Source organism: Giraffa tippelskirchi, chromosome 8, assembly GCF_054371585.1.
Source record: "Giraffa tippelskirchi isolate mGirTip1 chromosome 8, T2T-mGirTip1v1.2.pri, whole genome shotgun sequence".
NCBI classification, from domain to species: domain Eukaryota; kingdom Metazoa; phylum Chordata; class Mammalia; order Artiodactyla; family Giraffidae; genus Giraffa; species Giraffa tippelskirchi.
This window is the reverse complement of record NC_137282.1, coordinates 74,333,033-74,349,220: the sequence shown is the minus strand read 5'-3', so window position 1 is coordinate 74,349,220 and position 16,188 is coordinate 74,333,033. Positions and strand designations below refer to the sequence as shown.

General features: G+C 45.6%; 1 protein-coding gene across 1 annotated transcript in view; it reads left to right on the top strand.

The window, feature by feature from the left end:
• The window catches only part of CSMD1 (CUB and Sushi multiple domains 1), a 1,578,457-nt gene that overhangs the window by 1,535,133 nt on the left and 27,136 nt on the right, over nucleotides 1-16,188 (top strand). The window contains exons 56-61 of the mRNA XM_081517452.1: nucleotides 716-898; nucleotides 8,937-9,113; nucleotides 9,743-9,922; nucleotides 12,255-12,428; nucleotides 12,882-13,055; nucleotides 14,892-14,965. Coding sequence (XP_081373578.1) covers nucleotides 716-898; nucleotides 8,937-9,113; nucleotides 9,743-9,922; nucleotides 12,255-12,428; nucleotides 12,882-13,055; nucleotides 14,892-14,965 — 962 coding nt within the window. The remainder of the gene's footprint in view (nucleotides 1-715; nucleotides 899-8,936; nucleotides 9,114-9,742; nucleotides 9,923-12,254; nucleotides 12,429-12,881; nucleotides 13,056-14,891; nucleotides 14,966-16,188) is intronic.

The window sequence follows — 16,188 nt, the reverse complement described above, 5'->3', positions numbered from 1 at the left end:
GTCCATCGTGCGGAACGCTGATTGGTGGCGCCCGTCTCTACAGTGCTTGTTAACCTATTCCAGCCAAGCATGCCCCCAGGATACATTACCCCATCTTCAGCTTCCTCTTTTCTTTAGAGGCATGCCTGTCCCAGCACGGTGTCTCCTGCTGGAGCCCCAGGAGCCTCCCCACCCTGACCAGGCAGCCTGCTCGCCTTGACTCCACTTGCCTTTGCTTTTATCTCCTTCCGCTTCCTCTCAGTTCTTCCACATCTTTCCTATCTCCACCGTCAACAATTACATCAGTCCTGTTTGGAAAAGAAATCATCTTAATTCTTCCATGAATGTTTCATAATAAAACTCAGTGGACCACACCTCTTATTGACTTTCTATTCCCAACACACCTTCTCCCACCTCCTTGTGGACATCGGCACCGACATCTCCATTGAGCAGTTCCCGTGCTCGTTGTCCCCAGTGTTTGGTTTCTTCCAAACAATACCAGTTACTGTCACTACCATATTTTAATAAGCTATTTTGATTTTAGTTACACAGAAACAATCTCTTAGAGTCTTCTACTTTTGTGCTGCAATAAAGAAAATCTTTCTCACAGAATTTCCGGAATGTTATATGACTGTGACTGTGTTCAATACACATTTACATAAAATTTCATTCTCTTTAAACATAACAGCCCTGTTTTAAACAGCATCATCTACCTCCATGTGTTTGTGTTCTGCAGGAAATAACCCTGGATTTTGCGGTGATCCGGGGACCCCAGCCCATGGGTCTCGGCTTGGAGAGGAGTTTAAGGCCAAGAGCCTCCTCCGCTTCTCCTGTGAAATGGGCTACCAGCTGCGGGGCTCGGCTGAGCGGACGTGTCTGCTCAACGGGTCCTGGTCTGGACTGCAGCCCGTGTGCGAGGGTGAGTTCGTACAAGCCGGAAAGTCAGTGCTGCCAGTGGGAACCGGGTAGCTCACTCTGAAATGACCAGTGACGTTCTGCAAAGCCTCAGGTTTACACTGTTTCTACAGTTAATTAATCTATCCCCGCCCCCAAGCATATAAGAGAATCATCAGAAAGCATGATTGGGCAAATGGAGGCACTCTGACTGATCAAAAGAAGGTAGAACACCGCCCTTGCCCCTTGACAGTCCCTGGTCTGAGGGAGGCGTCTGTCTGTCTGCTCCTGGTGGCATCTCCGAGTGTCCCTGCAGTGTGTCCTGGTCTAGGGAGGTGTCTGTCTGTCTGCTCCTGGTGGCGTCTCCGAGTGTCCCTGCAGTGTGTCCTGGTCTAGGGAGGCGTCTGTCTGTCTGCTCCTGGTGGCGTCTCCGAGGGGTTCTGCAGTGTGTCCTGGTCTAGGGAGGCGTCTGTCTGTCCTCGCCTGGTGAGCATCTCTGTGTGGCCCTCAGTGTGTTAGGGCCGCTGGGGGTGGGAGCACAGGTGAAGGTGCTGTGAGCAGGGCAGGTCTCGACGGGGGCTCCCTGCTGCTGGAAGACATTCTGTGCACACGTTATTTTGCCTATTGGTGGTCCTTGTCTTAGTTTCTGGCAAACTTAAACAGTGAAAAAAGTAAAGCAGTTGAGAGTAAGTCATGTTTTCCATAGAAATCTCACTCTGTTGCTGGGGTACCACACCATGAGTTCTTTCCCAACAAAATATAAGTGAATTCACTTATTCAATTAGGGGAGCTTAACTTAGATTTTACTTCATGATGTACTTATCCCAAACTATGCAAAGTGCTTTTTAAATAGCATTTAGTTTAGCAAAATGGTGTCATCACTGACTCAGTGGACATGAGTTTGAGCAAACTTCAGGAGATAGTGAAGGACAGGGAGGCCTGGCATACTGCATCCTTGGGGCCACAAGGACACGACTTAGCTACTGAATAACAGTTTAGCAAAAGTCAAAAATTCAAACGGTTCCTATAAAATCCTTTTAAACTTTTCACTTAAAATCTGTATACAAAAAGAAGTTACTAAAATGTTTCAATACTAAAAATATTTATCAAAAATGCAGTGGTCCACTGCACTGGCTACTGCAGTGGCTACTTCCAAATTGTACTGTATAGAAATCATTGGAAGTCGGGTGAGGGATAGTTCAGTTACACTCAAGAAAACCACTAATGATGTCTCAGAATAAATGACTAACCCCCTTCCTGCTTCCACATACACACTTAACAATTCTTAAAGCTGTGGAGAATCTATTGCTTTCTGTGTTTTCTTACTTGCTGACATACGTCCATGTCTTTGGGGCACATATTATTTTCTGTAGAAGGTGGGATTATCAGCAACTTTTCATTGCCACAAAGCTTAGCCATGACCTATGTACTCAATCCCTTGGCTAAGGTCATGCCCCTCCTGATGGATTTACCTTCTCTGAATCTATTAAAAAAAACATTAGATCTTGATGGACATTTCAATAAATTTTAAAAAGAGGTTCATGAATTACAAAATAAAAGCATCTGAAAAATTCTTAAGCATCAAAGAACTTAACTTTCTAATACATTTTCATCACTTTAAATCATGTTTTCTTTTGTTACGATCTAGTCTTTGAATCACAGGCTCACTGACTTCGCTTTCCAAATGGATGTATCTTACCAAGTTGTGTAAATGTAACTACATCTTTGGGGTAACTCCTAATTCTCTTTCCCAGGAGATTATGATAAAGTTGTCATTTATTGAAGTAATGGACATGTGATTAAAGTGATGATAATGAAAATAAAACTACCAATATGACTGCCTCTATACAAGATGGTAGCATTTTGCCCTTAGTATGGCCTCCCAGGGGGTTCACTGGTTAAGAATCTGCCTGTCAGTGCTGAGGATGCAGGAGACACAGGTTCAATCCCTGGGTTGGGAAGATCCCCTGGAGGAGGAAAGGCAACCCACTTCTGTATTCTTGCCTGGAGAATCCCATGGACATAGGAGCCTGGTGGGCTACAGGCAATGGGGTTGCAGAGTCGGACATGACTGAGCACTCATGTACACATGTGCTCTTACAACAGGGAGCAGTTATCTTTTTTATCCATTTCACAGTGAAGACACTGCATGTTGGTAACTTGAATTGATCACTCACATTGACTTAACTTGTATGAGCAGAGATTAAAACCTACAACTATTTAGCTCTTAACTCAGTTTAACAGCAATCATCCTAATACAGCATGCTAAGTGAGCAATACTGATACCAGTGAACAATAATGTGCATTTTGAATAAGTATGGTGCTATTTTCTTACAAACTGAGTAAAAGACAATGATATTTTATGAAAAGAAGGCACATTAATTAAATGTACTTTAAAAAAAGATGTATTTATAAAGAAATTTTAACTTGTATCTTTCAAAATATCTCCTTTTCCCTCTAACAACCCTAAATTTAGTCTCTTATTTTGCCTAAGTGTCAGTCTTTTTGTGTCTCACAACATCAGGACCTTGATTTAAAAACAGGTATGTTGACCCTGTTTTCTGATCTCCACTTTCATAGGCATGATCATCAGTGAAAGCGTCCCTGTCAGGGAAAAAAAAAAAAGGTTAAACATGAATTTGATAGTATTAAAACAATATTAGAGGGGACTTTATAAACATTGTCTATCTCAATGAAACTAAGCCATGCCGTGTGGGGCCACCCAAGACGGATGGGTCATGGTGGAGAGGTCTGACAGATTGTGGTCCGCTGGAGAAGGGTATGGCAAACCACTTCAGTATTCTTGCCTTGAGAACCCCATGAACAGTATGAAAAGGCAAAAGGATAGGACACTGAAAGATGAACTCCCCAGGTGAGTAGGTGCCCAATATACTAATGGAGATCAGTGGAGAAATAACTCCAGAAAGAAGGATGGGATGGAGCCAAAGCAAAAACGATACCCAGCTGTGGATGTGACTGGTGATAGACGCAAAGTCCGATGCTGTAAAGAGCAATATTGCATAGGAACCTGGAATGTTAGGTCCATGAATCAAGGCAAACTGGAAGTGGTCAAACAGGAGATGGCAAGAGTGAACGTCGACATTCTAGGAATCGGCGAACTAAGATGGACTGGAATGGGTGAATTCAACTCAGATGACCATTATATCTACTACTGTGGGCAAGAATCCCTTAGAAGAAATGGAGTAGCCATCATGGTCAACAAAAGAGTCCAAAATGCAGTACTTGGATGCAATCTCAAAAACGACAGAATGATCTCTGTTCGTTTCCAAGGCAAACCATTCAATATCACGATAATCCAGGTCTATGCCCCGACCAGTAATGCCGAAGAAGCTGAAGTTGAACGGTTCTATGAAGACCTACAAGACCTTCTAGAACTAACACCCCAAAAAGATGTCCTTTTCATTATAGGGGACTGGAATGCAAAAGTAGGAAGTCAAGAAACACCTGGCGTAACAGGCAAGTTTGGCCTTGGAGTACAGAATGAAGCAGGGCAAAGGCTAATAGAGTTTTGCCACGAGAACGCACTGGTCATAGCAAACACCCTATTCCAACAACACAAGAGAAGACTCTACACGTGCACATCACCAGATGGTCAACACCGAAATCAGATTGATTATATTCTTTGCAGCCAAAGATGGAGAAGCTCTATACAGTCAGCAAAAAAAAGACCAGGAGCAGACTGTGGCTCAGATCATGAACTGCTTATTGCCAAATTCAGACTTAAATTGAAGAAGGTAGGGAAAACCACTAGACCATTCAGGTATGACCAAGATCAAATCCCTTATGAGTATACAGTGGAAGTGACAAATAGATTTAAGGGACTAGACCTGATAGACAGAGTGCCTGATGAACTATGGACAGAGGTTCGTGACATTGTACGGGAGACAGGGATCAAGAAAATCCCCATGGAAAAGAAATGCAAAAAAGCAAAATGGCTGTCTGAGGAGGCCTTACAGATAGCTGGGAAGAGAAGAGAAGCGAAAAGCAAAGGAGAAAAGGAAAGATATTCCCATCTCAATGCAGAGTTCCAAAGAATAGCAAGGAGAGATAAGAAAGCCTTCCTCAGCGATCAGTGCAAAGAAATAGAGGAAAACAACAGATTGGGAAAGACTAGAGACCTCTTCAAGAAAATTAGAGATACCAAAGAAACATTTCATGAAAAGATAGGCTCGATAAAGGACAGAAATGGTATGGACCTAACAGAAGCAGAAGATATTAAGAACAGGTGGCAAGAATACACAGAAGAACTGTACAAAAAAGATCTTCACGACCCAGATAATCACAATGGTGTGATCACTCACCTAGAGCCAGACATCCTGGAATGTGAAGTCAAGTGGGCCTTAGAAAGCATCACTACGAACAAAGCTAGTGGAGGTGATGGAATTCCAGTTGAGCTATTTCAAATCCTGAAAGATGATGCTGTGAAAGTGCTGCACTCGATATGCCAGCAAATTTGGAAAACTCAGCAGTGGCCACAGGACTGGAAAAGGTCAGTTTTCGTTCCAATCTCAAAGAAAGGCAATGCCGAAGAATGCTCAAACTACTGCACAATTGCACTCATCTCACATGCTAGTAAAGTAATGCTCAAAATTCTCCAAGCCAGGGTTCAGCAATACATGAACCGTGAACTTCCAGATGTTCAAGCTGGTTTTAGAAAAGGCAGAGGAACCAGAGATCAACTTGCCAATATCCGCTGGATCATCGAAAAAGCAAGAGAGTTCCAGAAAAACATCTATTTCTGCTTTATTGACTATGCCAAAGCCTTTGACTGTGTGGATCACAATAAACTGTGGAAAATTCTGAAAGAGATGGGAATACCAGACCATCTAACCTGTCTCTTGAGAAACCTGTATGCAGGTCAGGAAGCAACAGTTAGAACTGGACATGGAACAGCAGACTGGTTCCAAATAGGAAAAGGAGTACGTCAAGGCTGTATATTGTCACCCTGCTTATTTAACTTATATGCAGAGTACATCATGAGAAACGCAGGGCTGGAAGAAACACAAGCTGGAATCAAGATTGCCGGGAGAAATATCAATAACCTCAGATATGCAGATGACACCACCCTTATGGCAGAAAGTGAAGAAGAACTAAAGAGCCTCTTGATGAAGGTGAAGGAGGAGAGTGAAAAAGTTGGCTTAAAGCTCAACGTTCAGAAAACTAAGATCATGGCATCTGGTCCCATCACTCCATGGGAAATAGATGGGGAAACATTGGAAACAGTGTCAGACTTTACTTTTTTGGGCTCCAGAATCACTGCTGATAGTGACTGCAGCCATGAAATTAAAAGACGCTTACTCCTTGGAAGGAAGGTTATGGCCAACCTAGATAGCATGTTTAAAAGCAGAGACATTACTTTGCCAACAAAAGTCCGTCTAGTCAAGGCTATGGTTTTTCCAGTGGTCATGTATGGATGTGAGAGTTGGACGGTGAAGAAAGCTGAGCGCCGCAGAATTGATGCTTTTGAACTGTGGTGTTGGAGAAGACTCTTGAGAGTCCCTTGGACTGCAAGGAGATCCAATCAATCCATCCTAAAAGAGATCAATCCTGGGTGTTCATTGGAAGGCCTGATGTTGAAGCTGAAACTCCAATACTTTGGGCACCTCATGCGAAGGGTTGACTCATTGGAAAAGACCCTAATGCTGGGTAGGATTGGGGGCGGGAGGAGAAGGGGACGACAGAGGATGAGATGGTTGGATGGCATCACCGACTCGATGGACATGGGTTTGGGTAGACTCCGGGAGTTGGTGATGGAGTTGGTGATGTCTGGTGATGGACAGAGAGGCCTGGCGTGCTGCAGTTCATGGAGTCGCAAAGAGTCGGACACGACTGAGCGACTGAACTGAACTGAACTATAAACATTAGGGTGTCATTATTATGAGGGACATTCCTTTATTGACAATATATTTCTCTGTATATTAAGTTGAATATATTTCAACAGTTACCTGCCTTATTTTAGGATTAGTGTCTCTCAGATCACTTTTGAAAATTGCTACATAGTTTTTAATAGCAGATATGACTGGAATAAAACATAGTGATATGGGTATCTTTTGTTACAAGTTGGACCAGTATAATTCTTTGCTGTTTCAATTCATGCTCATGAACAATAACTGTGCATAGGAAGCAATGAATCAGTTTGTGCAATGGAGTAATGGTCTTGAATAGGCCAACAGCTTGGATTTTTGCAGTAAAATTTTAATTTCTGTCACAGCCGTCAAAGGACTCTGAGCTTTAGAGAGTGTTAGGTATCATCTGCCTCAGGATTGGTAAACATATCTCATCTCAGATGTCAACCAATAAAGCACTGAACAATCTGTGTTAGAAGGGATTGTAACCTAGACTCATCAGGGAAGAGGGTTATAACTGGTTAGTTTATACCTGATGTAGAAAAGTGAAAGTGAAAGTGTTAGTTGCTCAGTTGTGTCTGACTCTTTGCAACCCTGTGGACCATAGCCCACCAGGCTCCTCTGTTCATGGAATTCTCCAGGCAAGAATACTAGAGTGGGTAGCCATTCTCTTCTCCAGGGGATCTTCCCAACCCAGGGATCAAACCTGCATCTCCTACATGGCAGGCAGCTTCTTTACCATCTGAGCAACCAGAGAAGCATAGGTACAAGTGTAAAAGCACCAGCAAGTATACTCTTTATTTGCCAAACAAGATCTAGTCCAAATAAGATCTGAGAGTATGTGAATTTTTTAACATAATATGATAGGCAATTCCATAAACTTCTATTATAGTGGATTTTATTTTGCAATGTGTTTTCTTCCATATTTTAAAGGCGAGTGTGTCTTTGTTCACAGGCTAGATTTGAAAATGGAACAGCTAAATAGGTCAGAATATTTGCAAATATTTTCACCATTCTGAGAAAAGGGACTCATGATACATTCTTCTTATTAGAATTCACATCCTTTGTATGTCTGTCTGTTGTGCATTATTGTGGGAGGATTAAGAAGAAAAAATAACCATCTTAATGGTAAATAGCTTCAATGAAAAAAAAGACAAAATCCTGTAATGGATTGAGATCACACTGATACACATCCAGCAGCTGCTGAGTTCCCTTGTTTGCTAAGGAAGGAAGGTATCTGATAGCTACTCAGAGTGTAGACCTGTCACACTACCCATCTTAACTGAAGTCTTCATGCCTATACACAGCATTGTGGTCATTTAGAGAGATTTAAGGTGCAGCTGTTCCAAAGCCAGTCGAAGTCTAGAACTGTTATGAGCTTCCCAATGGCTCAGTGATAAAGAACCCGCCTGCAATGCAGAAGATGAAAGAGACTCAGGTTTGATCCTGGGATGGAGAAGATCCCCCGGGGTAGGGAATGGCAATCCACTACAGTAGTTTTCCCTGGAAAATCCCTTGGACTGAGAGAGCCTGGCAGGCGCAGTCCATGGGCTTGCAAAGAGTCAGACACGACTGAGCGCTGATGCAGAGCTTTGACAGACAGGAGGAGGGGCTGCAGGCGGAAACAGCACAGACAGCTCTGATGGTCATCTCCAGGGTGGGCATCAGTGGGCTGACCAGCGGCACTTGGTTGTCTAAGTTCAGTCAGTCTTCAGTTCCAGGACTGGTTGTCCCCACGTCCTTGAGGCCAGCTCTCAGACTTTGCGGCAGCCGGTGTCAGGGCCACAGTCCGGGCATCACGTAGTGAACGCCACCTGGTGGGGTTTCAGTGTCTACAAGAGAGCTCACAGGACACGGCTCACGATTTTGTCTACAGCCCTGGAGGAGGGACTGTTAAAGGTCCTCGACTTAATGACTAAACTATTTTTATTTTGTCTTGTTGGACTTCTTTCTTTGGTTCTGCATTTTCTCACTTCTCTGATTAAACTCAAGTTTAACTCAAACTAGCCAAACTTGTTTGGCCCAAGTTTTTCTACAGACAAAAGGCAGGGAGAGGATGTGGGGGTTGGGGGAGGACCACAGTGTCCTTCTGATGATTTTTTAAATAAATCTGAGGTCTGTTACATAGATGGCCCTCGACCTCTCAAATTTTTCACGTGGTAACAGGTCTCTCCCTGCTGTTCTATCTCCCCACAGCTGTGTCCTGTGGGAACCCAGGGACGCCCACCCATGGCAGGATCGTCAGCAGCGATGGCGTGCTGTTCTCCAGTTCGGTGGTCTACGCCTGCTGGGATGGCTACAGGACCTCAGGGCTGACCACTCGCCACTGCACCGCCAATGGGACCTGGACCGGCACAGCCCCTGACTGCACGCGTGAGTGGCCTCCATCCTGGCCAAATCTGGGTCCTCACAGAAACTCATGCTTGACTGAGAAAAAGGAATTGATTTTACAAAGGGCTGTATTTTTTAATCCCTAGGGAAAAAAGGATTATATCATATGTATGTTTGATAATATGACCACTTTCTGAGCACTTTTAGATTTTTCTTCACTTTCTTATTTATATGGTTAAAAATGTTTTGCCTGGCTGGTTGGGTTGGCTACTATAAAACTTACTTCAGAAAAGGCAAGGTTCATTCTCTCTGTAGACCAGTTAGTCTGAAGGGAAATGTTGCAGGAACCTGGTTCTCTGATCTTAGCCTGTGTCTCTGTCCTTGACCTTGTGGCGTGACCCCTCACGACATCTAGTTAAGGACAGAACGCGGATGACAGCTGTCATCCACACAGACAACTATCTGTGGAGTAGAAATAAGCAGTTCCAAACATGCAGCCTCCTGACTGCCGGCCAGAGAAACTGTCCCCCAGAGATAGGCTGGCATCGCTGTGCTCAGCCACGGCGTCATCACTCTGAAGAGCAGCTTAAGGAGAGGCACTTAAACAGAAACCAGGAATAAGTCATCCCGTGATGATACTGTGTCTCCCTGTTTGTCTGTTTGCTGATTAGTCATCAGCTGTGGAGACCCAGGGACCCTGGCTAACGGCATCCAGTTCGGGACCGATTTCACCTTCAACAAGACGGTCAGCTATCAGTGCAACCCCGGCTACACCATGGAGCCCGCCACGTCCCCCACCATCCGCTGCACCAAGGACAGTACCTGGAATCACAGCAAACCGACCTGCAAAGGCGAGTGTCGGGGCTTCTCTTGTGCGTCACTCACACGTGGAGAGTCTTTATTGAGTTAACGTTTTACATCAGTTTGCAAGCATCCATGTAGGCCTTCTATGTGCTCAGCATTCCTGTAAACTCATTCGCAAATATTAAACCACTCCCTTTTCTTACTACCTTAATCTCGGTTTTACAGCCTGAAGACTGACTCAGAGAGAGTTGTAGTAAATTCTCAGGGTTGCAGGTCAGGTCTTGGAGGCACCGGGCTTCAGGGGCGACCCTGGAGTCTGTGCTGTGAGCCCAGCTCTGCTGTCTTGGTATGCGTGGCTGTGTTGAGTCTGTGGCCGTCATCACGGGGTTGGCGAGGCGGGTCAGCGCCGATCATCAGACAGGGCAGAACAGTGGCAGAGACGGCCAGTGTCCTGATGCCTGGTGGGCCTCAGGCGCTGATACTAACGACGCCCTCCTCCACCACGAGGAGGTTCCCGACTTGGCCGATGGACTTTCCAGGGAGAGAGTGAGCAGGTGGAAGGCGTCTGGGGGAAGCAGGGGGCTGGTGGACCGCTGATCCAGGGCTGATTTGCAGGGTGAGCATCTCCACCAACTCCAGACAGAGTGGTGGGCCTTTTCAGCTGGGCCGGAGGGGCAGGAGAGGGCGTGGAGGCCGGCAGTGGCCACACAGGAGAAAGTGGCGTCTTATCGTCCTTAGATGGGGTGGGGGAAGAGCTGCGAGCTGGATCAGCAGAAAACCTCAGGAGGAAGGTGCGTCCTGTGTGGACAGTCTGCTGTGAGGTCAGAGGAGACCCCGCACCTGAGGGCCCTGGTTACCCCCTTCTAGCCTGGGCGGTTTTGGAGCATCCTGGTTTCCTCCCATCAGAGGGTGAGGAGCCCTGTCTGTGTCCTTCTTTCCAGCAACAGTTATTAACACCATGCAGCTTTGTGGCAGGTGCTAAGAGGGTGTTGAATGCAGCTCGCACTCTCCTGTTAGGAGCATTCTAGCCCAGTGAGCGTGTCCACGTGTTGGTCCCTAGAATGTCTGATCTCTGGACTTCAGATACGTTTGTGTAGATCTTGTCCTCTGTTTAGTGTCTGTTGGATTAACAATCCTTCCACAGCTAGCCAGGCCCTCGCGGATGAGACCTCTGTCTTCTCCTGCTGCCCACCCTGTCCGCTCCTCCCTGGAGCCACATCACTCATCGCCGTTCCCACCTGGGGACCTTGGAGCCTGACGTCGACCTGTCTAGACTGTCCCCCAGTCTTCACTTAGGGCTTCTGCAGAAACCTTTGCTGAATGAGTGGACAGATGGGGAGAAGGTGGATGGCGAGAGGAGGGCCCGTCTCCAGCTTCCGGGCAAGCACGTGTGGGTGTGTCTGTGTGTCTGTCTCACGTGAGAAGGTGTGAGCACCCGTGAGAAAGTGCCGGTGAGGAAATACGGCTGAGTCTCCTCTCCCGCCGCCTTCTGCGCACAGACTGTCAGCGGCAAACCTCCTCCAGGGTGAAGTCTCAGAGCTCTTGGGTCTTCAGGGAGCTCTTAGACCAGGCGGTGCAGAATGATGGCTGGAGTGGGCCAGGCAGATGGCAGCACCAGCGGGCGAGTCACTCCGGGGAAGAGTGTTCTCCCTCAAAGCCCCTGGAAGCGACAAAACCCTGGCAAAGTGGTTTCTTACAGGGTCTCCTCTCACCACGCACGTGTCAGTGCTTGATTCTTCAGCAAGTGGATCAGCAGCCTGTCTTTTGGAAACTATATGCTATCTTTATATAAAGACTCTGGAGAAGGAAATGGCATCCCACTCCAGTACTCTTGTCTGGAAAATCCCATGGATGGAGGAGCCTGGTAGGCTACAGTCCATGGGGTCACAAAGAGTCAGACACGACTGAGTGACTACACTTTCATGACTTTCACTTCTTTCTTTTATATAAAGAAAAAAGTACAGATAAAGAAATTCTTACCATCTGTTTATATAAATTCAAATGTCTGTACTCATGTCATAGGACCATGCTTCTGACTGAATTTGCTTCTGGTAACCATCATAAGAACACGTCAGTGGAACAACAGGCGTTCTTTCTTGTCGTATAGACTGAGACTGTCTTGTTTACTCCACCTTCTTTTATGGTGGGATATGTTTTGACTTTGCTTTGCTTTTGTAGACTTGATCTAAATTAATGAGAAAATATTGGAGAAAAGTTTTATTATTTTGATTTACTATCTTCTTCAGTAATTTGTCTATTAAAAAATTCAGCCCCTTGTAGACGTCTTTGGCAACATGGGTGAAATTAAAATGTGAGGCCTTGGAGCTTTGCATTGCGGTGGAAACTCTGGAATGTTGAATCCTGTTTGTTCTCTGACAGCCGTCACGTGTGGCCAGCCGCCTCCGGTCCAGGACGGGAAGGTGGAAGGAACAGACTTCCGCTGGGGTGCCAGCGTCAGCTACAGCTGCGCCCACGGCTTCCAGCTCTCCCAGCCCGCCATCCTCTCCTGCGAAGGACGGGGGGTCTGGAAAGGCGAGGTCCCCCAGTGCCTGCGTAAGTCCTCGGGAGCACAAACCATGGCAGACAAACCGCGGGCTGCAGTCTGAGGAGAGCCTACGGGACTTGCAGCCAGGGGGCAATAGGTTAGAGTCCACGTTTGAGACACGCTGCCCAAGGGCAGATTCCGTCCTTTCCTTCATCCTTGATTCCTGAGGATTCAATGTGTGTATGTGCTTGGTGACCCATTGGACTATAGCCCTCTAGGATCCTCTCTCCATGGGGTTCTCCAGGCAAGAAGACTGGAGTGGGTTGCCATTTCCTTCTCCAGGGTATCTTCCCGACCCAGGGATCAAACTTGCATCTCCTGGATTGCAGGCTGATTCTTTACCCACTGAGCCTTCCAGGGCTTAATGGAAGGATTTAATGGAAAGTAGTTAGACAAGTTGAACAGACTCACCTGACCCAGGGGCACAGACTGTGCACTGACCTCCTGGTTGTCTTCTCTAGCTGTGTTTTGTGGGGACCCCGGCACCCCTGCTGAGGGGCGCCTCAGCGGCAAGAGCTTCACCTACAGATCTGAAGTCTTCTTCCAATGCAAGTCCCCCTTCCTCCTGGTGGGGTCGTCCCGGAGAGTCTGCCAGGCGGATGGCACCTGGAGTGGTGTCCAGCCCACCTGCATCGGTAATGATGGCAAGACCGCCCTGGGGGTGGGGAGAGGGCGTTTCAGCCTAAAGCTGGAGCGTTTGTGGGCGCACAGGTGATGCTCTCCTGGGGGTGGGGAGAGGGCGTTTCATGCTTAAAGCTGGATCATTTGTGGGCGCACAGGTGATGCTCTCCTGGGGGTGGGGAGGGAACATTTCATCCTAAAGCTGGAGAGTTTGTGGGCGCACAGGTCGTGCTCTCCTGGGGGTGGGGAGGGGGCATTTCATCCTAAAGCTGGAACATTTGTGGGCGCGTGGGTGATGCTCTCCTGGGGGTGGGGAGAGGGCGTTTCATCCTAAAGCTGGAGAGTTTGTGGGTGCACAGGTGATGCTCTGCTGGGGGTGGGGACGGGGCATTTCATCCTAAAGCTGGAGCGTTTGTGGGCACACAGGTGATGCTCTCCCGGGAGATGCTCTGTGCAGGTGCTGACCAGCCACGCTGATGGCAGACTCTTAAATCCTGCCATGGAGTTTGGAGTTGACGTGACAAGTCATTTAAAGACAGGTCCTAGACTCTTACCCTGGCAGTCCCCTCTCTGCCCATGTCAACTGACAACCGTGATCTTCAGGGGAAAGACCAGTTTGCTGAAGATCTCATTGTTGCCATGGCACCAGAAGGGCCCCCCACTTCAGTGCCTGACACCCTCTCCCCCAGCCCACCCCCCGCCCCCCAGTAAACCACCTGCTCTGTCAGCCGCAGCTGAAAGGGCTACAGGGTCACGCATGCTCTGTTGACTTTTCAACACGAAGTGAAACTTACAAGTTAAAAGAGATTCGACTCTCTACATGACCTAAACCCTTTGTTTTTAGACCAAATCTCTGTCTCATAGGAAGGGTTCAGGTAGAAATTATACTGGTCGACAGTCACTGCATCAGTGACACAGGAACCAGAACTCTCCCTGCTCCACGCCCAGCCTCCCTCCACCTCGCCCTGTAGACGTGAGTGAGTGATGGCTGGCCGCTCCGAACACCCTGCTTCCCCGAGCATGAGACGGCCTTCTGCACACACGCAGCAAGCAGGGAATGACTTCTATCCCTGGCTGTTTTCTAAGGAAGTAAATAATATCTACTTAAAAATGCAGTGTCAAAAATAATTTCATTGAAACACTGCTTTTTCTAATTAAAGTTTACTGCCATTGGGCTAAAACTATTGCTTTATTTTAGCTATTTCTGAAAAACTAAAAAATATGTATATTTTTTTCTTCCCCCCAGTAGGTTGGTTTCTCTTGAAAACACTTTTTTGAAGTTATCTATTTTGTTTTCCCATCAGCAGCTGGAGAGCTGACATACTGAAGCCACTCATTGATTGCTGAAGTACTACAATTTTTTAGAAAAATATCACTGTTGGTCTACCATATGCTTTTATTTTGAAGCATTAAGTATATTCCACATTTTGAAATTTTAGGAAAATTAGTTTAGGATGTTTAGAGTAATATAATAGATGACCAAATGAGATGGTGATTAATTAAATCAACAAAAAATAAGAGGTCATAAGACTATATATGTCATTAACTAACCAATACAGTATGTCAGTAGGGAAAACTTAAACCAGAGAATGGAAAAGAATGTGTTTATTCTGACATAGAAAATAATATTCAGGGCAATTTAGAGTCTGATAAAGTACTAAAGATTAACATCTAAAGAAATCAGAAAAAAAGATGAAAACAGCAATTTAATTTTTAATTTTCTTGCAAAACATCTTGCCCACTTGTCAAAACACAATTTTATGAATTTTGTAAGGCCTTTTAGTAAAAATATTAGAATTCCTGCAATAACCATATCTGGTTCTGATTTTTTTTTTGATTGTGAATTTCAGATCCTGCTCATAACACCTGTCCAGACCCTGGTACTCCACAGTTTGGAATACAGAATAGCTCAAGAGGATATGAGGTATTCCATTTTTATTTTACTGTTTTTCCCTATTTTAAAATGTAATTGATACTTAAATATACATGTGTTTATGTAGCATATCCGATTTGTGTTACATTTGCCCAAATATAGTCCATTCAGAGAGGATTTCTGCTTATTATTTTAACTGTTAGAACTGAGACAACTGTGTCTTATTCACACAGAATTAATTGGTATATGAATTTCTATTTGAAAGCATGCATATTTCTTTCTGTCTGCTGAATTGACACAGCAAATCTCAAATCAGGGTGTTTTGCCACCAATTCACATAAGAAGACCCCACTTGGTGACCAGATAGTATATGTGAATAACATTAAATTCCAGAGACAAAAACAGAAGAAAGTGCCTTCAAAGTACATTATCACTTACATTAACACAAATATCAGAGAAATACCTAAAAATGGAAAGTAAAGAAGCTTGAAATAAAATAGTTCAACCATCTTAAGTAATTGAGTGACTTCAGGTTCTCTGATCAAGTGGTCTGAAAGCCAGAGCTAAATATACACACTGCTTTCAAGTTACTGCTCCCATTCATTGAGAATAAAAGTCTCTTTTCTTCAGCCACTTCTCCTTCTTTTTCCTGAAATGTAAAGTGTCCTCATTGGATTGCCCTGATGCCACACTGGCTCCTTCCTGACAGCCTTGGCTCACTCTGCAAGGATAGCCTCACAGGTCCCCAAGGTTAAATCTGGCGCATTTTATGTAGGGTCTTGTGTGTGATCTTACAGCTTCAGCTAACGTTTTCTGGCCTATGCTGAACATATTGCAATACCCGAAAATACAAGATGTGGGCGTTGCTCTAACTCACCGTGGGAAACCCAAGCTGTGGTCACCCTGGTTTCTGTGACCCCTGACTTGCCTGCATGTGGCCTGTGACCTGCAGTAAGTGAACCTGCATGACGACTGCTCTCAGTGACGCAGTCCTGTGATCTGCTGAGAGAAGCTAATGGGGCGGGGTGAGCCCAGCGCTCCCCTAATGACAGAGTAGTCACACTATCCCGGATAACAGGTTGGACCCAAGGCAAGATTTACTAATCATTTAAAAACACAGATGCCATCTTTTAAAGAGATGACTGAGGCCATTAGAAGAATAGTTCTGGAGGATTGTATGATAGAGTCCTTATCAGTCTCCAGGCCAGTTCCCACAAGTGCTAAAATAACTTGCTAACAGACACTAATTGCTTAGAATAGGACTTGTTTAGTCT